Source organism: Chiloscyllium plagiosum, unplaced genomic scaffold (assembly GCF_037043375.1).
Source record: "Chiloscyllium plagiosum isolate Xiang-an unplaced genomic scaffold, Cpla_swu_hap1 HiC_scaffold_12, whole genome shotgun sequence".
In the NCBI taxonomy this organism is placed as follows: domain Eukaryota; kingdom Metazoa; phylum Chordata; class Chondrichthyes; order Orectolobiformes; family Hemiscylliidae; genus Chiloscyllium; species Chiloscyllium plagiosum.
The window spans coordinates 30201794-30229654 of record NW_028270150.1 but is presented as its reverse complement, the minus strand read 5'-3'; the positions used below and the strand labels follow the sequence as shown (position 1 = coordinate 30229654).

General features: G+C 43.8%; 1 protein-coding gene across 1 annotated transcript; it reads left to right on the top strand.

Annotated features, from left to right (window-relative positions):
• LOC122555370 (interleukin-10 receptor subunit beta-like) lies at nt 1-27564 on the top strand. Its single transcript, XM_087992586.1, has 7 exons — nt 1-116; nt 8442-8565; nt 11254-11438; nt 11542-11702; nt 14446-14590; nt 23924-24081; nt 27296-27564. The coding sequence occupies exons 1-7, from the start codon at nt 59-61 to the stop codon at nt 27458-27460; spliced, it is 996 nt and encodes a 331-aa protein (XP_087848712.1). The 5' UTR covers nt 1-58; the 3' UTR covers nt 27461-27564.
• Nucleotides 27565-27861: the final 297 nt, after the last annotated feature.

The following is a 27861-nucleotide window of genomic DNA, read 5'->3' as shown; positions in this document are numbered from 1 at the left end:
AGGAAACACAGATGTCAGTAATCCAGTAATCTGAGACACAGTGACTCAAGGGAGAGACATGGCTGTGGACACAAACTTAATTCGTTGCGGCCTCGCAGCAGCTTTCATATTTACAGGTTAGTAACCAAAAGTATCGTTTAAAGCATTTTTAACAGCGTGGTTGTGTCGGCTTCACGATACAACCGTGAGTGACGATATTCAGGAAAGTAATAGAGTCGAGGAATTATGGTTTCAGTTTGTAATCGCTGTCCTTGATCCAAGTTGGATGTATTTTTGTTCTTGGAGCTATGGGAGGCGTTAAATCCATAAATTCAACGTTGTGACCTGTTCACGGTTTCATATGGTTTATTTCCCCTTTTCTGTCTTGCAATCGGATCCACAACGAACCTTACTAAATGGTTTGTTAAAAAGTTGGGAAAACTTACTGAAAGATCTTCCTTGAAGAGTGCAGAACTATAAGAGAGACCAACACACAAATGTACTGTGGTGGAACAGGACAAGGCCAGTTTTGTTCTGACCCTGTGGATACAGATCAGCCTCTGATCTGATGTACAAAGGATAAAACCATCAGATTCCCCATAACCATTATTGCATCAGTGATCATTGCAGGATAGAGAGTATAATTTTACATGGGAAGGGGGGGGGGGGGGGGGCTCCCAACGATTTACAAGTGGAGTTACTGCTTCAGAGAAGTGCTTCACCAACCTATTTTGGTTAAAAGAGGAATTTTAGGTGATGGCCCAGATTATCCTGGGCTAGTGGCAGGCAGACGTGGGAGTGAGGGGAGAGGTTGGTGGAGAAAAGCTACTGGACCTTGTCCTTATCAATCTACATGTGGTAGATGCATCTGTACATTAAAGTAATGGCAGGGGTGTCCTTGTGAAGATGAAGCCCCCTCTGTTGTATCACCCCATCAGCCTCCTCTTAATCATCAGCAAAGTGACACAGAGGGTCATTGATATTTGCTGTTAAGTGGCACTTATTCAGCAATGTCCTGCTCATTGATACTCATACTGAATTCCACCACAACCACATAGCTATGGAACCCGATTACAACTTTGGCCAAAACATAGAATAAAGAGCTAGACTCAAGAGGTGAGGTGAGGGTGACCATTTGACCAAGTGTGACATCAAGGAACCCAAGTAAAACTGGGAACAGTAGGGATCAGGAAGAAAACTCTCCACTGGCTAGAGCCAATCTTCCCTGCTCATGACCTTGGCATGGGCCTCAGAAAATCCCTCACCAATGCACACCCTGTTCTGTCTTGGAACAATATCAGCATTCTCACACTGTCGCTGGGTAGTGAGTTCAATCTGACAGTCATCATGCATCGTTCAGAGGCTAAGGAGAGAGGCTGGACTTTCATGGTAACAGGTTGCGGTTAATATACTTAAATGGTGTTTATTACCAACACTATTGCACTCACATCAATGTTAACCCATTATTTAATCTTAAATACAACATAAGCACTAAATAAAAAAAAAACTTTTATCATCATATAACCATTGTCAATTGTAAAACTCATCTGGTTCACTCATGTCCTTTAAAGGGTAAAGTCTGCCATGCTTACTTGATCTGCCTTATAACTGCCCTTTGAAATGGCCTAGCATGGGAAATAAATGTTTTTCCAGTCAATAACGCCTAAATCCAATGAATGAATAAAAATAGTTATCTCTTGTTCTTTGTAATTGTCATTCTCCTTTCTTCCCTTTTCTCACTTCTCTTTTTAAACTTAAACAGAACATTGCAGTCTGACAATGAATTATTTTAAGTTTTAATCGAGTTACTCTTTCACAGTTACATTTTTAATTTCTTCACAATTTTCTTAATTACCTTCTCAATGAAAAGATCATTTGTATAAAATTGAATCTCCTAAGCCTCAAAACCTTATGACATATGTCCAAATAATACCTCTTTATCATGCTTCAGCACACATGGTTTGCTCACCAGAAAATGTAAAAAAACCACACAGGAAATTACCTGCTACACTGGGTCCAAAGCAGACCCTCTGCAGAAATACACCAAATTGCAGCCTACCTGCTCCACAGGGTCCAAGGAAAGATCACTTAACTGGAAGCATTTAGAATCCACTCCACCAGGCCACTGGACTACAGAAATGTAAGAAACCTGCGAGGTAAGCGTGGCGGCCTGCTAGTAAGACTGAGACTATGTGGTTCCAAGAACCCCCCCGCCCCCACTTCCTAGCTTATTCCGAGTAAATGTACAATCTCTGGAGAACAAGATGGACACACTCCGATCACGGCTCAGCTTCCAGCATGAACTGAGGGACTGCTTTGCACTCTGCTTCACGGAAACCTGGCTCAACCCATCCATTCCTGACTGCACTTCAGGCTGATGGTTTTTCAATCCATCATATGGACTGCACAGCATTCTCAGGTAAGACAAAGGGTGGACAGGTTTATTTTTAATCAACAACTTACTGCAATCTTGGGCAGCCATTGCTCCCCAAACCTTGAACTCCTCACCATCCCTTCTATCTACCACAGGAATTTACCACTGCTATACTAACTGCTGTGTACATACCACCACAAGCAACGGTTGAGGAAGCTCTGGATAATGCTGTACTCCACCAGTAACACCCTGGAGACGGAACACCCTGAGGCCCTGTTTGCTGTGACTGGCGACTTCAATCAAGCCTATCGAGAAAAGGTGTTGCCCAAGTACCACCAGAACATTACCTCCCCCATCAGGGGCCCGAACATTTTAGACCACTGCTGCACCACCGTGAAGGATGCCTACTCCTCCACCGCCCATCCTCATTTCGGGAACTCTGACCACAATGCCGTGCTTCTTCTCCTGACTTACAGGCAAAAACCCCAGCAGGAGATCTCCTCACGGATACATGTCCAGTGCTGGTCGGAGGAGGCAGAGGATCAACTCTGGTGCTGACTGGAATCGGCTGATTTATCAGCAAGTGTGTGGAGGATTGCGTACCAAGGAAGTCAATCCAGGTGTTCCCCAGCAGGAAACCCTGGATGAATCAGGACATACAGAACCTGCTAAAAACGAGGTGTGAGGCCTTCAGATCAGGAGACCCACATAAATATAAGGAATCCATGTATGACCTTCTCAGAGCCATTAAGACAGCCAAGGACCAATATCGATCCAAACTAGAGGCCTAAATAGACACCCGGAGACTATGGCAAAGACTGAATGACATCACAGGTTCTAAAAAGAAACAGTGCAAGATAGCAGACGATGACATATCCCTCCCAGATTGTCTCAACGTCTTCTGTGCTCGCTTTGAGCAGAATTTCAGTGGAGAGGTAACACCTATTCCGACAAGTCCTGACAAACCTATCCCAACAGTCACTGCACCAAAGGTCAGATCAGTTTTCCTTCGTGCAAATCCAAGGAAAGTGATGGGACCCGATGGAGTACCAGGGCGTCCACTCACAGCATGTGCAGATCAACTGGCAGAAGTCTTCTCAGATATCTTCAACCTCTCCCTACTGCAAGCCACTGTTCCTGCCTGTTTCAAGAGGGCCAACATCATCCCTATGCCTAAGAAGGTTCATGCAGCATGTCTCAATGACTACCACGCAGTGGCCCTAACTTCGGTCGTCATGAAGTGCTTTGAAAGGCTGGTCATGGCATTAATCAACTCCAGCCTTCCCACTACTCTTGGCCCATTCCAATTTGCCTATCGGACCAACAGATGCACATCAGATGCCATATCACTTGCCCTTCACTCCTTCCTAGAACATCTTGACACCAAGAACAGCTATGTAAGAATCCTAGTCACTGACTACAGTTCAGTCTTCAACACCATTATCCCCTTGAGACTGATTACTAAACTTAGTGATCTCGGAATAAGCCCCACTCTCTGCAAATGCATCCTCAGTTTCCTGACCCACAGGCCACAATCAGTGAAGACTGGGGACAATATTCCATCGTCACTAACACTTAACACTGGAGCCCCCCAAGGGTGCATACTCAGCCCCCTACTGTACTCATTATATACCCATAACTGCGTCACAAAATACTAGACTAATGCCATTTACAAGTTCGCTGATGACACCACCATAATCGGTCGAATCCCAGATGGCGATGACCCAGACTACAGACGGAGATGGAAGTCCTGGAAAATGATGCACTGAGAACAACTTAGCTCTCAATGCCAGCAAAACCAAGGAACTCATTATTGACTCATGCCCCCCTACACATTAACAGCACAGAGGTGGAATGAGTGGAGAGTGTCAAACTCCTGGGAGTGGTCATCCACAACAAGCTTTCTTGGACACTTCATGTGGATGCACTGTTAAAAAGGCCCAACAACATCTCTTCTTGCTCTGGCAGTTGAGGAAATTTGGCATGACGGCAAATATCCTTGCCAACTTTTATAGGTGCGCCAGTGAGAGCATTCTGTCTATATCACTACCTGGTATGGCAACTGTACCAGTCAACATAGGAGACGGTTACAGAGCGTGGTGAACTCGGCCCAGACAATCACAAAGGCCAACCTCCCATCCATAGAATCCATCTACCAGGCTCGCTATCAAGGAAAGGTCACCAGCATTCTTAAAAGATCCATCCCACCCTGGCAATGTTTTTCTACAACCTCTACCATTGGAGAGAAGGTACAGAGGCCTGAACACATGCACGAGCCAGTTTTATAACAGTTTCTACCTGACTGTTGTTAGAATATTGAATGGAGTCTCAAACTCTTAACATTTGCCTGTACCTGTGTTTTTGTTTTTGCTGCTGTTTATCTATTATTTACTATCTATGCTACTTAACTCTGTGATCTGCCTGTATTGCTCGCAAGACAAAGCTTTTCACTGTGCCTCGGTACACGTAACAATAAATTCAATTCAGTAAATTCAATTCAATGTCAGAACAGCACACTAATTCAAAGGTTAGCATTTTGAATTTATCTGCAAATATAGTATTAATCAGAACCAAGAAAGTATAGTAATAATTTAATAGTATAATATTTGACAAATTAAAAACTTTCTACTGCTAAAAAAGGAGATAATTGGGGAACAAAGATGGGTTTACAGGAGGTGTACATTGTAATAGAGGAAACGCAACCATCACTTTGGAATATTGCATGCAACTATGGTCTCCTTCCTATCAGAAAGATGTTGTGAAACGTGAAAAGATTTACAAGGATGTTGCCAGGGTTGGAGGATTTGAGCTACAGGGAGAGGCTGAACAGGCTGGGTCTATTTCCTTGGAGTGTCAGAGGCTGAGGGGTGACCTTATAGAGGTTTATAAAATCATGAGGGACATGAATAGGGTAAATAGATAAAATCTTTTCCCTGGGGTAGGGGAGTCCAGAACTAGAGGACATAGGTTTGGGTGAGAGAGGAAAGATAGAAAAGGGACCTAAGGGGCAACCTTTTCATGCAGAGGGTGGTGCATGTATGGAATGAATTGCCAGAGGAAGTGGTGGAGGCTGGTACAATTGCAGCAATTAAAAGGCATCTAGATGGGTATATGAATAGGATGGGTTTAGATGGATATGGGCCAAGTGCTGGCAAATGGGATTAGATTAAGTTAGGATATCTGGTCTGCATGGACGAGTTGGACCAAAGGGCCTGTTTCTATGTTGTACTTCTCTCTGACTTCCTGTCTGAAATGTAGGGGCAGAGATGTGGTGTGCATTTGTTGAACTGTATGTTAAGCCTTGAAGGCAGTGAAATTGCCAATTTGATAGATGATGTGTTGCCCATCGAGATTGTTTCAATTAATCTCTGCACAATGTGGGAGAACAGAGGGGTCAGAGTGGAAGTGTAATGGAGAATTAAAATGGAAACTCAAAGTTGTGCTTGTGTAGAAAACAAAGGTGCTCCACCAAGACAATTACCCACATTTATGTTTGCGTTCCTCAACATAGAGGAGGCCGTATCATGTGTAGCAAGTACAGAATGTTAAATTGCAATAAGTACAAGTAAATTACTGTTTGATTTAACTGTGGGGCTCTGTATGTGAGAAGCGGAGAAGCAAAATGACAGGTGATGTATCTTCTCAGCTTACCAGGGAATGCGCCTTAGTACAGGAGATGAGAGTTGGAGATTGCTGAGGAGTGGTCGAGTGTAGAGAAAGTGGAGAATGACCTATTGAATGTAAAGGATAGTGGAATAGAAGACGAGGACAAGGGAATGTTCTTATGCTTCTGGGAGGGAGGAGTAGAGCTTAGAGCAGAGATGTGGGAAATAGATGGGCATGGTTGAGGGCCTGGGTGGAGGTAGATTCCTGGTCAAGAGGAAAGGAAAACATATCAGAAACATTGCTTTCACTATCTCCTTATACCTTCTCCTGTCTGGCCAATCAATCCGCAGTATCCTTCCCTTACATAACCAACACATGAATTTTGAGACAAGCACAATGAGAACTCCTCGTCTTCTGCACTTCTTTGGTCAGTGGTCTGGGCCCTGTCCCACTCCTCCCTGCACAGCACCTGCCTTCAGGATTCCTGCTCTACGTCACCCCTCCCTCTGGTCTCTTATCCTCACTAGATCTTTTCCGCCTGAGATTAATTACTCTTTATAAGTCTGAGGTAGAGATTGCCATTGCCTCTGTGACTGAGCTGTTTGCATGTTTAACTAGCTGCTGTCTTAGTCCCCATGATGATTTACTATTCAAGCAAACATATTTGTCAATCTCAAAATTAAAGAATGAAATTTTATGTAAGTTTCACCATAACTTCAAGAGCCATGTTTGACAGCTTTTTAAAATGAAAATCTGAAGGATAGTTAAAAAATTGAAACACTGCGATAGTCCAGAAAGCTTTCAAACATTACTTTTCTCCTTTTAAAATTATTTTTGGAGTAAAGTCGAAGTAGTAAGAGCAGACTTTCTTAAGATACTTTCACACCAATTCCAGTAACTCAGTTTTGTAATTTAGCATTAGACTAACTTGTAGTCCAGTGGTAGTGTCCCTACCCCTGAGCCAGGATGCCTGGATTCTCGGATCCAACTGCTCGAGGTATGTGCAACAGTCTCTCTGAGCAGGCTGATATAGCGACTATCTGCATTGCAGCAACTATCAAATTTGCCTGAAGGTAAATCTGCAACCACTAACTATAGAAATAAAATGTGTTGTAAAACAGCTTTTTGCCTAAACCAGAAAACAAGGAGGTGGTTTGTGGACTGTTACATATCATTGAGTCATCTCACTTTTAATTGTGAGCTGCTCCAAAAATTGGAATGTCTTTGGAGTAATTCAGCATGAAATGCAGCTGGACACCTGTTGCTGGGTTAAAGAATACCACAAAAGAGAAGAGGTTTGTAGTCAGGAGTGAATTGCATGTCCCGAATTGGATTCACCTGGTTTTCCATCATAAGATCATAAGATGTAAGAGCAGACGTAGGTCATTAAACCCATAGAGTCTGCTGTGCCATTCAAGAAGATCACGGCAGATCCATTTGTCTAAATGTGTGAAAAATACCAGCAAGGATCTGTATGAGCATGCAGCTGTTTCTGGTTTGGTTCCAATTTGAATACTATTTGGATCTTTCTTCGGAAAAATATGTGACTCTTCTGGACTGGAAGTTTTCTCTCAACATTTAAGTGACTCAGATTAAATCCTGACATCCTTCTTCAAAACTCTTTACATAAGTACATTATATACTCTAGGTAATCAAATCTCTCTTGTGTAGAAGCACTTGCATCTCTCTTCTCTGACTCTTGCACATGATTGCCAGTGTCCCTGCTACAACATGATATATATCGCAATCTCATTACCATCCATTAACTATTAACCCATTATTGTACACTTTCTGTAAAGTTTTGCTTTCCACACTTTTGGCAATCCTTTGTACCAAAGACAATAACAGAAAACATTTACCATAACCTCCATATCACATATCATATCACATGAATGAAGATCAAATATGGGCTTTCATTTTTATGGGAAAACCAATATTGACCACTTTCTCTCAATGATCCCTTCCACTGATGGTAGAGGAGGTTAAATTTCAAAAATGCTCTTCAGGACATAGTCTAATTGAACAGTTCAGAGGAAAGGGGAACATTATTTTGCCCTTTAAAGTGTAGATTGATGGTAGATATGAAATAATATCAAATGGCATAGTGTGCATTCACCTTAATTAATTGATTAATATTAATCACAGTGTGAGTATTTGATCCCAGCCATCCTCAAGATGGTAATCAGTGGGAGCAAAGAAATTCCTCATGGGAGGAATTATAAACAGATGACACATGTGTGTGCCTCCCAACTGCTATTTCCAGAATTCAACTTAATTTGTCTCTCAATGGAGTGGGGTTAATAAAAACTGAGGAAAATACTTCCTTTGGTTAAAATAATGATTATGTATGACTTCATGCCAGTTGATCTGAAGCATACCAATAGAAGAATTTGGTGAAAATGCAATCCAAAACAATATTCCTTTTTGCAAATATATATTGTATACAAATATACATATAACTTTTCTTTTATCATCAATACAGTTTTTGGAAAGCTACCTGTACCACAGAATGTGAAAATGCATACCATCAATTTTAAAAATCTGCTTCAGTGGAGCCCAGTAATCTACCACAAAGGCAATGTTAATTATTCAGTAGAGTACCAAAGGTGAGTGGCAACAAAGGGACTGTAGCTTTTATAAATTACATAAATGGGAAAAGAATAATTGTCACATAGGTTTGTACATTTTTTAAGATTCTCTACAGTATGGAAACAGGCTCTTTGGCCCAACAAGTCCACACCAACCCTCTGAAGAGTAACCCACCCAGACCCATTCCCCTACCCTATATTTACCTCTGACTGATGCATCTAACACTATGGGCAATTTAGCATAGCCAATTCACCTGGCCTGCACATCTTTGGAGTGTGGGATAAAACCCGAGCTACCCAGAGGAAACCCATGCGGACATGGGGAGAATGTGCAAACTCGACACAAACAGTTGCCCAGGGCAGAGAGTGGAACCTGTGTCCCTGGCGTTTTGAGGCAGCAGTGCTAACCACAGAGCCACTGTGCTGCCCCAAGTTGAACATATTCACTTTACAATAGTTTTCTGAAGAGACTATTGTGAGTGCTATTACTTCCACTGTACTTTCACTATATTACATAATCACTTAAGAGGTGAGTAGTTTGTTACTCAATTATGTTATACATCAGGTAACTGAAACTTAGTTCTTGGTGAAAAGGGGACCGATCCAAATATGTAATTTAAGTTATGAAACTAAGAACTTTGAAAACATTTTTTCAATGCGTATTTTCATCTAGAATTTCAATAATATTTACATTTGTATAGAAACATTCATGATCATGGGTCATCCCAATCATCAATTGCATTACTTTTGAAGTATAGTCACTGATGTGATGTAGGAACAGTCGCCAAGTTGCACTTAGCAAGCTCTCACAACCAACCATGTAATAATGGTAAGGTAATGTAACTTTCTGATGGTGGTTGGGAGATAAATATATACAGGGCAATATGAGAAAACATTTTCACCTTTCAAAATCAAGGAACAAGAGTAAAGCTTAAGTTTATTCCAGCATTTAATGGGAAGGAAGGTGAGAATGCAGGATAGATGAAGGTGAGGGAGAAGGTGATAGGTAGGAGAGAAGGGTGGAGATAGATGGAAAGACAATGGACAGGTCAAGTTGCACCAAACAACTCCACCGCCCCATGGCTGAACACTTTAATTCCACTCCCCTCCCAACTCCACCAAGGACATGTAAGTCCTGGGCCACCTCCATCGCCAAACCCTAACCACCCGACACTTGGAGGAAAACGGCTCATCTCTGGACCTCTCCATCTCCATCTCTGGTGACCGACTAACACAGACATCTACTACAAACCCACCGATTCCCACAGCTACCTGTACTACACCTCCTTCTACCCGCCTCCTGTAAAAATGCCATTCCTTATTTCCAATTCCTCTGCCTCTACCACATCTGTTCTCAGGATGACCAATTCCACCTTAGAACATCCCATATGGTCTCCAAAGACTGCAATTTCCCCTTCCATGTGGTCGATGATGCCCTCCAGAGCATCTCCTCCTCTTCCCTTACCATCGTCCTTGAGCCCCCACCCCTCCCACCTCACCAATGACAGAAACCTCCCCAACTTTTGGTCCTTACTTTGCACCCCAACAACCCTCATACACATCGCATCATCCTCTGCCACTTCCACAACCTACGAACAGACCCCACCACTAGAGATATACTTCCCTCTCCACCCCTATCAGCTTTTCAGAGAGACCATTCCCTCTGCGACTCCTTTGTCAGATCCACATCCTCCACCAGCCCACACCCCACTCCCAGCACCTTCCTCTGCCACAGCAAGAAGTGCAAAACCTGCGGCCACACCTACCCCTCACCTCCATCCAAGGCCCCAAAGGATCCTTCCACATCCGACAGAAATTTACATGTACTTCCACAAATGTCATCTACTGTATCCGTTGTACCCTATGTGGTCTCCTCTATATCGGGAAGACAGGACACCAACTTGCAGATCATATCAGAGAATATATCTGGGATACCCACACCAACCAACACCACTGCCCGTGACTGAACACTTTAACTCCCCCTCTCACTCCACCGACATGCAGGTCCTGGGCCTCCTCCATCACCAAACCCTAACCACCCAATGCCTCAAGGAAGAACGCCTCAACCTCGGCACCGCCCTCTTAACCTGTCCATTGTCCTTCTCACTGTTCGCTCCACCCTCCTCTCCGGCCTATCACCTTCTCCCCCTCCTTCATCTACCTGTCATATTCTCAGCTTCCTTCCTCCCAGCCCCACCCCCATCCCATTTATCTTTCAGCCCCCCGCCCCACAAGCATCATTCCTGATGAAGGGCATATGCCCAAAATGTCAATTCTCCTGCTCCTCGGATGCTGCCTGGCCTGCTGTGCTTTTCCAGCACCACATTCTTGACTCTGATCGCTAGCATCTGCAGTCCTCACTTTCTCCTCGTTTAACGAGATCATGGTTGATCTGCAGCCTAACTCCAATATTCCACACCAATTCATCTTTTCTCCATATTCTTCCATACCTTTGTTGAATAAAAATCTCTTGATTTGAAAATTACTAAACATCAATTCACAAATGTCTACCACACTTTGCAGCACCTTCCATAATGTAGCACTGCCTCGGTGTTAGTGGAGTGTCGGCCTTGTTTTTGTGATTGAATCTTGACATGGAATGTGAATCCAAACCCAGAGATAAGGGTTCATTCAAATGACCCACCACTGGCACACACATACAATGTACCTGATGATGACCAGCTTTCTTATCCATTTTGTTTTCAGCTATTATGATAAAGATTTTAAAAAACACGCCCATTTTAAGAAAGGCTGCACAAGCATCACAATGACAGAATGCGACTTGTCCATGCTATCCATTATGGTTGGTTATTACCTGCGTGTAAGAGCTGAATACGAAAATGAGACATCGGAATGGGCTGTTATCGATGAATTTGAACCTTCTGTACATAGTAGGATTGTTTTTTGCTTTTTTATATTTTCCATTTAATTTGCTTTGGACTGATGTATTTGTCTTGATTTTCTAAATGGATTACCAATGTCTTTGTGACATAGCTGAAATTGGACCGCCTTCAGTGGTTGTGAAGCCAAGGTTAGATATGCTCGATGTCAACATCATTGGACCCGTAAATGAGAATAATTACAAATCCATGCAAGAATATTTTCTCGACATGGCTTACAAAGTGTCTTACTGGAAAGTTGGAGAGGAAGAAAAGGTACGTTTCACTGGACTAGAAACGCAGAGTCTTTTTCATTTTTTTTAAAGCACAACTGCCTTGTATTTATAAATCCTGTTGAGCTAGAACACCTTTAATGTCATCCCACCAGTTTGCAGGGGTCCTGCTCAATTGAAGTGCCACACATAGACTATTAGGTGCAGTTTTGGTCTCCTAGTCTGGGGCAGGATATCCTTGCTATTGAGGGAGTCCAGTGAAGATTCACCAGACTGATTCCCAGGATGGCATAAATGTAAGGAAAGGCTGAATCAACTGGGCTTGTATTTGCTGGAACTTAGAAGAATGAGGGGGTATCTCATAGAAACATATAAAATCCTGATGGGACTGGACAGGTTAGATGCAGGAAGGACATTCCCAATATTGAGGAAGCCCAGAACAAGGGGTCACAGTATAAAAATAAGGGGTAAGCCATTCAGGACTGAGATGAGGAAGAATTTCTTCACTCAGAGAGTTGTGAATCCGTGGAAGTCCCTCCCACAGGAAGTTGTTGGGGCCAGTTCATTAGATGTATTCAGGAGGGAGCTGGCTGTGGCCTTTGTGGCTAAAGGGATCAAGAGGTATAGGGAGAGGTTGGGAATGGGATACTGAGATTGCTTGATCAGCCACTATCATATTGAATGGTGGTGCAGGCTCGAACGGCCAAATGGCCTACTTTTGCACCTATTTTCTACGTTTTGGTAAGCATGCACAATACGTTCAATGTGCCAAAAATAATTTTGCAGTCAAGTAAAATTATTTAAGAAATAATTTATCCTAATATGTTATTAAACAATATATCCTTCCGGCAAGCATTTTTACTATTTTTATCCATCCTCACTGACATTGTCTCACCCATGCGAAGTGCAATTTTCCTATAAGGATGTAATTACAGGTCACAATGATTATCTGAATTTATAGCTGCAATTAAAGCCTGGTTCTACTCATTTGTGAACTGCTCATTTCATCAAATTTAGTGACGAAGGAGGCCATTTGGCCCATTCTGACCATGGTGGCTCTCTAAAATAAAAACTCATGCTTTGTGATTCTTTTCAGATAATTATCCTGTTCCCTTTTGATAACCACAATTAAATTTTGCTCCATCTCATGTCAATAGATTACACATTCCAAATCCTTCCACTCACTTCATGGAAATGTTTATCCTTAACGTTGCTGGTTCTTTAGCCATTCAACCTTAAGTCAGTGTTCTCTGGTATTCAAACATTCTGCCACTGGGAACAGTTTCTTTCTATTTATTCTGTCCAGATACCTCCTGATTTTGAATGACTTTGCAAAATCTCCTTTCAGCCTTCCCTTAAAAGAACAGCCTCTACAGATTGTCCACATTATGTTTTTACTCATTCATGGTACGTGAATGTTGCAATACAGTTTATTGCCCCTCCCCAATTACCCATGAGGTGGTGGGTTCAGCCATCTTCCTAAAAGGCTACAGAGACAAAAACTGAAGTTGCTGGAAAAGCTCAGCAGGTCTGGCTGCATCTGTGGAGAGAAATCAGAGTTAATGTTTTGGGTTGAGTGATCCTTCCTCAGAGCACTGCGTGTTGTGTGACTTGAAGGGAATCTGCAAGTGGTGGAGTTCCCATGCTTCACCTCATCAACAAACTCAATCAAGTTATAATGTTCACAATTAACAACTTTATTACAATTACTCAATTTTATTACTGCATAGCAACTGGCTGACTGTTAGTTATTACTCCTTTATTGGCTATTGTTAATTTTTAAATTGGTTTCGCTGTTTACAATAATGGCAATTCAAAGTGTGCACAATAATGTCCAGTGAAGTCTGATTGTGTGTTATACATGGTGTTTACATGATATGTCTTTGATGTCCTTGTTTATTGCATGTTGTCCTGAGCAGAATATATCAATGGTAAGAATATGAGAGAAAGTAAAACAAAAAGCAGTTTAATTTTATCAACAGAGGTGGCTCTTTTCAATTACTTACAAACAGTTTGTACTTTTGCACCTAATGAGAAAGGGAATTGGTCACAGCTACAATTCTAATTAGAGGAAATTCTCAAAGACGCTTTTCCTGTATCTCCAAGGATAATCGCAGAAAAAATCATTAATTTGTACAGTCTGGGTATTAAAATCCTTGAGAATAAATGCACAAATGTTCAATTCTCAAACAGTAGCACCTTGTGTAGCAGTTTCAGACATGTGCATCAATGGAAAACTGGAATATAATTAATAAATTGTATTCTGTTCTGATGCTATGGTGGCTCAATGGTTAGCACTGCTACCTCACAGCACCAGGGACCTGGGTTCGATTCCAGCCTCGGGTGACTGTCTGTGTGGAGTTTGCATGTTCTTCCTGTGTCTGCACAGATTTTGTCCAGGTGCACCGGTTTCCTCCCACAGTCCAAAGATGTGCAGGTTAAGTGAATTGGCCAAGCTAAATTGCCCATAGTGTTAGGTGCATTAGTCGGCGGGAAATGGGTCTGGATAGGTTACACTTCAGAGGGTCGATGTGGACTGTTTGGGCTGAAAGGCCTGTTTTCACACTGTAGAAATAACCTATTGAAACCAGAGTTTCCATGGATTCAGCAGTAATATCAGTAAAGTCCTGTATATTGAGAAGAATTGTGCGTGCCTACACGTAGCTTTATGAAAATATTGACAGTAATTCTTTGTAATGCTTCATTAAATATGTCTTGTTTTATCTGACTTGCTTCATTTATTAGATTTTGTAACCATTTAATGGACCTTTTGAATTGCCGCACAGGTTGAGAGTATTAACACTAATCAGAAGATGACAACCCTCACAAATCTTGAAGCTTGGACCACCTACTGCCTGAAAGTGGAACCTGTCTTGCATAACAGAAAAACACACCCAAGTTCAATTGTCTGTGGAACTACAATGGATAATGGTATTACTATGTTACGTTATTTGCACCATTATGGTATTTATGCTAGTACAATCAACACTTATAGGAATACTACAGGATAAAACCACATGGCATTTGTGTGCATTTTCTCTTCATAAAAGCAGGGTTTTCTTGTCACTGATGTTGTACTGCTAAACCATATATTCCTGGCCCCTCATGCTGCTGGACAGTATGGGCCGGATTTTTTAACATTGTTGAGATTCTGTGGACCTTTAAAAATGATAGGTAGAATCCAGATCTGGATGTTCCACCCAAATTCCAACAGATCCAAATGTTGCTAGTCGAGGAAAAGAAGCATTACGTGAACCATTTGGACATGAAATCCAAACTCAACGGGATCCTTTGAATTCACTGTGGTCTTATCCCATAGTGTGGAAGTCATGATTTTGAAGAAGAGATGTAAGTATCTGCAAAGGACAGATCAGGTCTATAGAATTGTCAAGCAGCAAAGTTATTCTAATCCCCAGCCCTTTAAAACTTAGTAAGAATCTTGCTTATGTCAATGGAAGTTGAAAAGACTCAAGATGTATAGCTATTTAAATCCTCACCCCTTTAAAAATAGAAACATAAAAGCCTACATGTGTCAATGAGAATTGAAAAAAATCTATTCTAGTAACAACAACTGCTATTTGTTGATATTACCCCAAGGAGTACAATTAAGTTATTGGTAATTGTTGGCTGTTTTTCAAAGTGACCAATTATTGCAACAGATTGATTATAAGTTTAGTTTTGTTTAGCAGTTCAAAGAGGTTAAAGGGGTCAGTCTTTAAAGTGGGCTTTCAGTTATAGGACTATTTGCTTTGATAAGGGATTGAGTACATAAGGGACTTTTAAGGTTTTAAGTGGACTTTCATGATTTTTTTTCTTAAAAGATTGAAAGCTGTAACAGATACCCAGCTCATTATTTTGCCCAATGAGTTCTGATGGCTCAGATTGGTAGTTTTCTGCAAGTATTAGAAAAAAAGAGGACAGGTGATCTGTGTTATAACCAAGGTTCATCTCTTGCCTCTAAAGGGATTTGTTGAAATCAATTCCATTTATTTTACTGGAACTTGCTGTGTGTAAAATGGAGTGTAAAACACCAGAAATAGAAACTGGTAATAAATCCTGAGGCCCCTTGAAGACATTGTTATATTTTTTTCATCTCAGTTCTAATTGAAGAAACAGTTAGGTGGACAGGTTTGTTTTCTTTGTAACTGAGGCTTCAGGGATCTTTACTGATGTGTATAAAATTGAGACACCTAGACTGACTGTACAAGAGGATCTATTTTTATTAGTAGTCAAAAAATATGGCGCTGGAGAAGCACAGCAGGTCAGGCAGCATCCGAGGAACAGGAAAGTCAATGTTTTGGGCATTGGCCCTCCCAGAGATGACCTAGGGGTGAGGTGGGGGAGAGTGGTGCAGTGAGAGAGAGACTCACTGAGATCCTTCTGAAGGGAGGAGGAGAACTTCTTCAAGGTAGGCATCCATGGAAGAGGCTTTGCAGTAAGGTTACAGTGACAGAGAGAAAGTGAGGACTGCAGATGCTGGAGATCAGAGTCGAAAAGTGTGGCACTGGAAAAGCACAGCAAGTCAGGTAGCATTCAAGGAGCAGGAGAATCAACATTTCAAGGCATTGGCCCTTCCAATTATTTCCATTAGTGGCAGATCAATAACCAAGAAAGCTTACTTAAAGTAATCAACAGAAGGATTAATTGGAAAATTGAGGAGGAAAACATTAGAGGGCGTGAAAGTCTTTGCCTGAAAGGGTGGTACAGGCAGAAACAATAACTGGGCATACATTTGCACTCGATAGCTCTTGCTCAACTGGCACTAACATAATGGGTCTTCTTCTGTGCTGCATATTTCTATTGGTTGAATTTTACAAGCTGGATGGTTCCCACTCCCAGCTAAGATGGAAGGAGGGAATTCCAAAGGGAAGTCCACCTTAAAGAGCTGCCTGCCAACAACTCCAGTGGGAGCAGTGAATACTGCTGAGAGTACACTGTAGGCAGTCTCACCGCTCTGAAGAGCCCAGCTAAGTACAGAGTGGAATGTTTAGATAAGAGAAGTGAGGAAATGTTGAGTTCAAGATGTCAAGGAGAAAAGTTAAGTAAATGACAATTGTGATGGGTTGGGGTGACTGGTTGAAGGTTTACTTCTTTTCGGGCCCAGGGAACCTGGGTGTCCTGCCACCATAAAACTCCAACAGTGGTAGGATGAGGCCCTTAAGTGACCTTCCCCACTCTCAGTAAAACTTCAGGTGGTCAGGGTTGGTTTGTCATGTGATCGAGGTAAAAACAATGACTGCAGATGCTGGAAACCAGATTCTGGATTAGTGGTGCTGGAAGAGCACAGCAGTTCAGCAGCATCCAAGGAGCTTCGAAATCGACGTTTCGGGCAAAAGCCCTTCATCAGGAATAAAGGCAGAGAGCCTGAAGGATGGAGAGACAAGCTAGAGGAGGGTGGGGGTGGGGAGAAAGTAGCATAGAGTACAATAGGTGAGTGGGGGAGGGGATGAAGGTGATAGGAGGAGGGGGTGGAGTGGATAGGTGGAAAAGGAGATAGATAGTTAGGACAAGTCCGGACAAGTCATGGGGACAGTGCTGAGCTAGAAGTTTGGAACTAGGGTGAGATGGGGGAAGGGGAAATGAGGAAACTGTGGAAGTCCACATTGATGCCCTGGGGTTGAAGTGTTCCGAGGCGGAAGATGAGGCCTTCTTCCTCTAGGCGTCTGGTGGTGAGGGAGCGGCGGTGAAGGAGGCCCAGGACCTCCATGTCCTCGGCAGAGTGAGAGGGGGAGCTAAAATGTTGGGCCACGGGGCGGTGTGGTTGATTGGTGCGGGTGTCCCGGAGATGTTCCCTAAAGCGTTCTGCTAGGAGGCGCCCAGTCTCCCCAATGTAGAGGAGACTGCATCGGGAGCAATGGATACAATAAATGATATTAGTGGATGTGCAGGTAAAACTTTGATGGATGTGGAAGGCTCCTTTAGGACCTTGGATAGAGGTGAGGGAAGAGGTGTGGGCGCAGGTTTTACAATTCCTGCGGTGGCAGGGGAAGGTGCCAGGATGGGAGGGTGAGTTGTGGGGGGGCGTGGACCTGACCAGGTAGTCACGGAGGGAACGGTCTTTGCAGAAGGCGGAAAGGGGTGGGGAGGGAAATATATCCCTGGTGGTGGGGTCTTTTTGGAGGTGGCAGAAATGTCGGCAGATGATTTGGTTTATGCGAAGGTTGGTAGGGTGGAAGATGAGCACCAGGGGCGTTCTGTCCTTGTTGCGGTTGAAGGGGTGGGGTCTGGGGGCGGAGGTGCGGGATGTGGACGAGATGCGTTGGAGGGCATCTTTAACCACGTGGGAAGGGAAATTGCGGTCTCTAAAGAAGGAGGCCATCTGGTGTGTTCTGTGGTGGAACTGGTCCTCCTGGGAGCAGATACGGCGGAGGCGGAGGAATTGGGAATACGGGATGGCATTTTTGCAAGAGGGGTAAAGTGGGAAGAGGTGTAATCCAGGTAGCTGTGGGAGTCGGTGGCTTTGTAAAAAATGTCAGTGTCAAGTCGGTCGTCATTAATGGAGATGGAGAGGTCCAGGAAGGGGAGGGAAGTGTCAGACATGGTCCAGGTAAACTTAAGGTCAGGGTGGAATGTATTGGTGAAATTGATGAATTGCTCAACCTCCTCACGGGAGCACGAGGTGGTGCCAATGCAGTCATCAATGTAGCGGAGGAAGAGGTGGGGAGTGGTGCCCGTGTAATTACAAAAGATCAACTGTTCTACGTAGCCAACAAAGAGACAGGCATAGCTGGGGCCCATACGTGTGCCCATGGCTACCCCTTTGGTCGTGGGAGGAAGTGGGAGGATTCGAAGGAGAAATTGTTATGGGTGAGGACCAGTTCGGCCAAACGAATGAGAGTGTCGGTGGAAGGGTACTGTTGGGGACGTCTGGAGAGGGAAAAACGGAGGGCTTGGAGGCCCTGGTCATGGCGGATGGAGGTGTAGAGGGATTGGATATCCATGGTGAAGATGAGGCGTTGGGGGCTGGGGAAACGGAAGTCTTGGAGGAGGTGAAGGGCGTGGTGGTGTCTCGAACGTAAGTGGGGAGTTCCTGGACTAGGGGAGATAGGACAGTGTCGAGGTAGGTAGAGATGAGTTCAGTGGGGCAGGAGCATGCTGAGACAATGGGTCGGCCAGGGTGGTCAGGCTTGTGGATCTTGGGAAGGAGGTAGAACCGGGCAGTGCGGGATTCCCGGACTATGAGGTTGGAAGCTGTGGGTGGGAGATTCCTGAGGTGATGAGGTTTTGTATGGTCTGGGAGATGATAGTTTGGTGATGGGGGGTGGGGTCATGGTCGAGGGGGCAGTAGGAGGAGGTGTCCTTGAGTTGGCGTTTGGCTTCAGTGGTGTCGAGGGCAGTGCGCCAGACTACCACTGCGCCCCCTTTATCCGCTGGCTTGATGGTGAGGTTGGGATTGGAGCAGAGGGATTGGAGGGCTGCGCGTTGTGAGGGTGAGAGGTTAGAGTGGGGGAGGGGGGGTAGACAGGTTGAGGCGGTTAATGTCCTGGCGGCAGTTGGAAATGAAGAGGTCGAGGGCAGGTAATAGGCCAGCGTGGGGTGTCCAGATGGATGCAGTGTGTTGGAGGTCGGCGAAGGGGTCCCCGGAAGGTGGGCGGGAATCTTGATTGTGAAAGTAAGCTCAGAGGCGGAGGTGACAGAAGAATTGTTCGACATCACGGCATTTATTAAATTCATTGGTGCCTGGACGGAGGGGGATGAAGGTGTTTCCTTTGCTGAGGACTGATCGTTCGTCCTCAGTGAGGGGGAGGTCTGGAGGGATGGTGAAAACTCGGCAGGGCTGGGAGCTGGGATCTGGTGTGGGTGTGGAGCTGGGAGTGGGGACGGAACCTGTAACTGGAGTGGGTGTTGTGGTGGGGGGAATGGGAGGGGAGTCATGAGCAGGGGTGGTGTTCCCCTCAGGTTTCTGGGGGGTGGGGATAGTGACAGTGGGGTCAGTGGGGGGGGTGTCAGCAGAATGCAGGTGAGTGGCGCTGGTGGGGGCGGAAGTGGTGGTGACCACGGCAGTCGGGGTGGCAGAAGTCACTGAGCGTGTGGCATCAGCGATGATGTGAGGGGCGGAAGTGATGTCACGTGTGATGCATGAGGAATTGTGCGGGGCGGAAGTGGTTGTGGGAGTGGCCATGATTGGGGCGGAAGTGACATCATCAATCGGCGTGGGGGTGGCAGCTGCATGGCTAATGGTGTCTGAGTAGTTTCTGAGGCCGGGGGAATCTTCTGGAATGTTTGAGGAGCACTGGTTATGGAGGTGGGTAGATAAAAGTTTGTTGTAGTTACAGTTTTTGATGTTTGAGATGGAATTGAAATACTGTTTGTTGAGAGTATGAATTCTCCTGAGGATGTACTACAGAGTGGGTCCTTTGCAATTCTGAGAGAGTGTGGCCCTCAGCTGAGGCAGGGATGACTGTAGAGAGGTTAGGTGCCGGCGCATTGCTGCGAGCGTGGAGCGGAGGATCTCGAAGGAGAACCATTGCTGGTATTTTTGAATCTGTAGTCTGTACTGTTTGTCCTGTTTGGGTCCGAAATCTGCTGGTTTAAAGGTGATCTGGAGTCCGTGTGGGATGAGTTGGTTACGGAGGCAGGCACTGAGGAAGGAAATGTGCTGTGGTAGCGAGTTTGTTTCACGACATGGTTGAAGAGCTTCAGTGCAGAGCGATCTGCCTCCCCCAACTCAGGAGGACAAAATAAAAGTGCATGTAGGCCAAAGTTGACTTGATTGGCTATGTTTGGAAGCAAATTTAGCCAATATCCCATTCTCTAAGTGATTAGTCTTAATTACCCAACTCCAACCTGGATGATTGTAATTAATGTGTCACTAAAGAGAGAGGAGGAGGGAGTTCTTCACATTCCCCGGAGAAACAATCTTAAATGGGTTTTGCAGGCATATTGTCTCCATTTCAGTGGAGTTGGAATACAGAATGCACAATAATGTAAATTAGTTGGCCATCTTGGCTGTGAATTTAAGTCACTTAGCTTCTGTTTTTTTTAAAAGTTTAATTCATGTTTCCTACAGAAGGATTGTAATCACTATACAAAAAACACTTAAAAAACACTGGGTGCTGGAAATCAGAAATAAAAACAGAAATTGCTGGAAAAACTCAACAGGAGAGAAAGCAGAAACCAGACCCAAAACTTTAACTCTGGTTAATAATCGTTATTTAGTATAATGCACGTCTTCATGACATTGGTTATTTGCAATGTCTTTGTGTCCTTTTCATAACATACTTTCTCATCCAGCTTTGTATATCAGCAAATTTGGATACATGGCACTCTATAACTTAATTTAAGTCATTGATATAGATTGTAAATAGTTGAGATTCAAGCAGAGATCCATGTGACACTCCATTAGTTGCAATCTTTCACGCCAAAAGTGATTCATTTATTCCTAATTTCTATTTATGTCTGTTAACCAATTCTTAATCTCTGCTAATGTATTATTTCTGATCTTATGAGCCCTAGGACTGGATTTTTGCCATGACAAGAGGCTCTCTTTCATTGCATAAATGGCAGTAAAACCTAGAAACTGAAATCCTGCAATCCACATGGCACTTCTCTTTTTCAGTTGGGTGGAAATGGGGTTGGATTAGGATTTGTGTCTCCATGACTCACTGAGAGAGCTGACCACTTAAATAATCAAATACCAATAGACAATAGGTGCAGGAATAGGCCATTCAGCCCTTCGAGCCTGCACCGCCATTCAATATAATCATGGCTGATCATTCCTAATCAGTATCCTGTTCCTGCCTTATCTCCATAACCCTTGATTCCACTATCTTTGAGAGCTCTATCCAACTCCTTCTTAAATGAATCCCGAGAGTGGGCCTCCACTGCCCTCTGGGGCAGAGCATTCCACACAGCCACCACTCTCTGGGTGAAGAAGTTTCTCCTGAGCTCTGTCCTAAATGGTCTACCCCGTATTTTTAAGCTGTGTCCTCTGGTTCGACACTCACCCATCAGTGGAAATATGTTTCCTATTTCCAGAGTGTCCAATCCTTTCATAATCTTATACGTCTCAATCAGATCCCCTCTCAATCTTCGAAACTCAAGGGTATACAAGCCCAGTCGCTTCAGTCTTTCAGTGTAAGGTAATCCTGCCATTCCAGGAATTGACCTCGTGAACCTACGCTGTACTCCCTCAATAGCCAGAATGTCTTTTCTCAAATTTGGAGACCAGAACTGCACACAGTACTCCAGGTGTGGTCTCACCAGGGCCCTGTACAGCTGCAGAAGCACCTCTTTGCTTCTATACTCAATTCCTATTGTTATGAAGGCCAGCATGCTATTAGCCTTCTTCACTACCTGCTGTACCTGCATGCTTGCCTTCATTGACTGGTGTACAAGAACACCCAGATCTCTCTGTACTGCCCCTTTACATAAATTGATTCCATTTAGGTAGTAGTCTGCATTCCTGTTCTTGCCACCAAAGTGGATAACCATACATTTATCCACATTAAACTGCATCTGCCATGCATCTGACCACTCACCTAACTTGTCCAGGTCACCCTGTAATCTCCTAACATCCTCATCACATTTCACCCTGCTACCCAGCTTTGTATCATCAGCAAATTTGCTAATGTTATTGCTGATACCATCTTCTATATCATTAACATATATTGTAAAAAGCTGTGGTCCCAGCACGGATCCCTGCGGTACCCCACTGATCACTGCCTGCCATTCCGAAATGGAGCCGTTTATCACTACTCTTTGTTTCCTATTAGCCAACCAATTTTCAATCCAATCTAGTACTTTGCACCCAATACCATGCACCCTAATTTTACTCACTAACCTCCTGTGTGGGACTTTATCAAAAGCTTTCTGAAAGTCCAGGTACACTATATCTACTGGATTTCCCTCGTCCAACTTGATAGTTACATCCTCAAAAAATTCAAGAAGATTAGTCAAGCATGATTTCCCCTTCATAAATCCATGCTGACTCTGTCCTATCCTGTTACTACTATCCAGATGTGCAGTAATTTCATCCATTATAATAGACTCCAGCATCTTTCCCACCACTGAGGTCAGACTAACTGGTCTATAATTACCTGCTTTCTCTCGCCCACCTTTCTTAAAAAGTGGTATAACATTAGCCACCCTCTAATCCTCAGGAACCGACCCCGAATCTATTGAACTCTGGAAAATAATCACCAACGCATCCACAATTTCCCAAGCCACCATCAGGCCCCGGAGACTTATCAACCTTCAGACCTAACAGTCTCTCCAACACCAAATCCTGGCAAATATAAATTCCCTTAAGTTCAGGTCCTTCAGCCACTGTTACCTCAGGGAGATTGCTTGTGTCTTACCAAGTGAACATAGATCTGAAGTACCCATTTAATTCCTCTGCCATTTCTTTGTTCCCCGTAATATATTCCCCTGTTTCTGTCTTCAAGGGCCCAATTTTTGTCCTAACCATTTTTTTGCCTTGCACATACCTAAAAAAGCTTTTACTATACTCCTTCAGATTCTTGGCCAGTTTACCTTCGTACCTCATTTTTCCTCTGCGTATTTCCTTCTTAATAATCCTCTGTTGCTCTTTAAAAGCTTCCCAGTCCTCAGTTTTCCCACTTATCTTAGCCACTCGGAATTATGCTAGTCCTTGAAGGCCTGAAAACCAAGGTATGCAAAATTGGCCTTGTGATTGTAGGTTTAGACGCCACGGATGAAAGAAGTTCACGCATTTGGTGTCAGCATATCACGAGGGTGGGATAATTGTATTTGGTGAAGATCAAATGCCCTAATGTGGAGATCAGATTCCTTCTGGGGCAGGTCAGGTGATCAAGCATTGTAGCACGCAGGATAGTGCAAGAAAACCTACACTGTTAATGTGTTGCAACAAGTAATGCTGTTCTAATGTTTCCTTTAGTAGATTCTTATGTTTTCCATAGTACATCCACATTAGCTTGTCAAGATGAAAAGCACTTTTTAAAAAAAATCATTAAAATGTGTTGTTTTGCTGTCAGTTGTATTCATAGTGTGTTGTGTTTTTCATTTCAATTTCTAGATTCACTATGCAAAGTAATGCACATCCTGTTGCTCTTTCCTCCCCTCTATGCTGATGGAAACGTAGGGCAGAACCACTTTGTCAAGTGCAAAACTACACCTTGTGGCCAACCAAATTGATTCATTCTTGCAACACAATTGAAGTTTTAGGCCTCTTGTGTTTCATCTTCATTGTGGTAGTTTCAGGTTCCATCAGTAATAGGTTTTAAGTTGTGTGTCCAAATAATATTTCCTTACAAATGTTCTCCCCTTTGTTTGTGCTTGCAGGTAGAGTTCCAGTGTGGCAAGTGATTGTGACTCTTCTAGCATCTATGTGTGTTGTTTTTGGTGTGACGATGGGAATTTTCTACTCATCACATTATATTCACAAGGCTGTCAAACATAGTTTCCAACCTTCCTACAATCTCCCCGAGCACATAAAAGAGGTATGTAATACTCTAGTCGTCTATCTCCATTCCTGAATAACAAACCACTAAACTTAAAACATAGCCACAGCAGTAGGCCATTCAGCCCATTGAGTCTGCAATGCCATTGTCGATCGTGGGTGGTCATCTCCTTAATTCCACTTAAGCACATCATCTCCATCTTCCTCAAATGACATTAGCCTCTAAAAGTCTTTCAAATTGTATCTTGGACCTGCTCAGTAGCTGAGCTTCCACCAGAATTCTCTGGTGTAGAGAATTCCAAAGATTCACCACCCTCTGAAGGGATTCCTCCTTACCTCAGTCTTAAAATGCCTGCCTTTTACCTGAGAATATGTCCCTGGTTTTAGGGTCACCAGCCCTGGTTAACATCCTCTCTAAATCTACCATGCTACATTCTGTAAGAATTTTGTTCAGTATCAGTGGCAACAACGGAAACCCGTTGTACATAATATTGCAGGTGAGATTTCACCAAATCTTTCTTCACCGGCAGCAAATCTTTACAACTGCATTTAAATTCCTTTAAAATGAATGCTGTTTGTCTTTCTAATTCCTAATCTCCTGTCATTTGGCAAAACAGGAGTAAATTCCAACTGTCTTTTTCTTGCTAGCTGCTAATAATTGTTATCTCCATTTTAATAAGCTTAATGTACATGACATGACTGCTGTGTATATGTTGTGATTGTTTTCATGATAGACAGCAGAGTTTTACAGACCATGTCTGTGGAGGGTTTCAAGATAAGGGGCTTTTAGGGCAGCTGACTATAACAGAACAATTCTCCTGAAAGTGAATAGATCAAACTAGTTATTCCTTACCAGATTCTAAACTGCTATTAGTTTCTAGTCACCAGATGGCAACAACACATTGTGCAGTATTTAATAGAGGTGACAGGAATCTCGTCCCTGACTAGAGAATTGACAAGACTCCCACATCACTTTCTCAAGAAAGACCCGACTTATCATGTGCTAAATGACCATCCCCATCACCAAACCTGCCACACGCAAGGGCATTAAATTCCATCCACAGTTGTTAAATGCATGCTTTTGAGGCAAGCCCTCCATCTTTTAGCTTTCCATGCATGTCCTTTGGATAGTCAGCCCTGATATTTGTTCTTCAGGGGATTTTAAATTCCTCATGTGACTTTGTGCATTATCAGAGGGGTGGATTTTGGGTTTTGGGTCAGAACCTCGATGTTGGGATCAAATGGTGATCCCCAATGGAACTCGCATCATGAGCTGCCTAACGGCAGTGGTTTCCTTAGATTTTCCCAATCAGAGTCGGAGGTGGCTCTCTGGCTATTCGTTCAAGGGCTGAGAGTGGGATCTCAAAGCTTGAGCTCCAATTGGAGACTTCAGCAGAGAAGGTGCTGCAGCCTGTCATTGTAGATAAAGGTGGGCACAGGTGCCTCCATCAGCAGCTTTTAAAACTTATGATCAAAGAAAAAGATCATCGCTATTGGCCATCATTGTGGAGGGGGTGCTCCAGGCAGATAATTTACTCTTCCATCCTTGATCCTGTCTGTGGGACAAAGGTTTGAGGGCAGGATGATGTCTGCAGTGATGGAGAAAACGTGCAGGTTAATTGATAATCAGGATGACTTTGTGAAGGTGGATATGAAGGTAAATGTTTCAGCTATTCTGTGCGAGCAATATCTCACAAGAAGTAACAGATCCCTATTCCCTACTTGATTTAACAAATCAAGTTCAAGTGAAACTTTGTAAATAAGATTGAGACATGAGTAGATGAAAATTAAATAACAGCCACACAAATATTCTTTAGGTGTATAGTATCCAAGAATATTTGAATACTCTATGTGTGAACTTATGATTGTTTTCTGAACTCCGTTGAAACTTTATTGCTGGAACAGCACAGCAGGTCAGGCAGCATCCAGGGAACAGGAGATTCGACGTTTCGGGCACAGGCCCTTCTTCAGGAATGAGCAGAGAGTGTTCAGCAGGAGAAGATAAAAGGTAGGGAGGAGGGACTTGGAGGAGGGGCGTTGGAAATGTGATAGGTGGAAAGAGGTCAAGGTGAGGTGATAGGTCGGAGTAGGATGGAGGCGGAGAGGTCAAGAAGAAGACTGCAGGTCAGGAAGGCGGTGCCGGGCTGGAGGGATCCGGCTGAGACAAGGTGGGGGGAGGGCGGATGAAGAAACTGGTGAAGTTCAAGTTCATCCCCTGCGGTTGGAGGGTTCCCAGTTGGAAGATAAGACGCTCCTCCTCCGACCGTCGGGTTGTTGTGGTTTGGCGGTGGATGAGTCCAATGACCTGCATATCCTCGGTGGAGTGGGAGGGGGAGTTGAAATGCTGTGCTACAGGTTGGTTGGGTTGGTTCGTCCAGGTGGCCCAGAGGTGCTCTCTGAATCGCTCCGCAAGTAGGCGGCCTGTCTCCCCAATATAGAGGAGGCCACACCGGCTGCAGCGGATGCAGTAGATGATGTGGGTGGAGGTGCAGGTGAATCTGTGGCGGATATGGAAGTTTCCTTTGGGGCCTTGGAGAGAAGTGAGGGGGGAGGTGTGGGCGCAAGTCTTGCACCTCCTGCGGTTGCAAGGGAAGGTGCCGGGAGTGGAGGTTGGGTCGGTGGGGGGTGTGGATCTGACAAGGGAGTCGCGGAGGGAGTGGTCTCTACGGAAAGCTGATAGGGGAGGGGAGGGAAATATATCCTTGGTGCTGGGGTCTGTTTGGAGGTGGCGGAAGTGACGGCGGATGATGCGCTGTACATGGAGATTGGTGGGGTGGTAGGTGAGGACCAGTGGGGTTCTGTCCTGGTGGCGGTTGGAGGGGCGGGGCTCAAGGGCGGAGGAGCGGGAAGTGGAGGAGATGCGGTGGAGGGCACCGTCGACCACGTCGGGGGGGAAATTGTGGTCCTTGAAGAAGGACTCTCTGCTGAACACTCTCTGCTCATTCCTGAAGAAGGGCCTGTGCCCGAAACGTCGAATCTCCTGTTCCCTGGATGCTGCCTGACCTGCTGTGCTGTTCCAGCAATAAAGTTTCAACTTTGATCTCCAGCATCTGCAGACCTCACTTTCTCCTTTTCTGAACTCCGAACTTCTTATTTATTGTCAATGGATTCGTTGTTAGTTCAATTCCAGCATATTGAACACTGAATCTCAGTAAATGATCACAAAAGTGCAACATCAATTATATTCTTTGGAATTATGCTGATTTTTGCTGAATTGAGAGTAATTACCCTTAAATGCATTTTTTTTTGTACAGTACCTGAAAGAACCTTCACTGACTTCTCAATTTCTGCTGCCCCCGCCCAGTTTGTATGAAGAATCATTTGACAAACTAAGTATTATTTCAGACATCCAACAGAGTTTTGATAACATAAACATTGACATGAATACAAATATGGAAATGGTCGAGAAACAGCCGTGAAGGAGGAAAGTCCAACGACTGATGATGGAGAAGAAGTCAAAGGGGTGCAAAATAGTACCAACAGCAATCTTTATGGAAGAATACAGACTCTGACAGATAATGTTACTTGAAGAGATGTTGAAAGAAAATGTCACACATACAACTTACACTTCTCTGAAATCTTTGTGAAGATTTAGTTCTGTATATTTCCTTCAGTTGTACATGAAGTTAACATCCTGTGTGTCTGCATAGCTTTCTTTCATTTCCTCTTCGGCGAACCACGGATATTTCTTGCAAATTTCAGTAAAGCTGGGAAAGTGTTATTCATTATATTTTAGTACTAAATTGATGATTTGAATGTTTTTTGGAAATGCTTTCACTAAGATTTTTGCAACTTCTCTATTTTGTTTTTTCTTTCATGT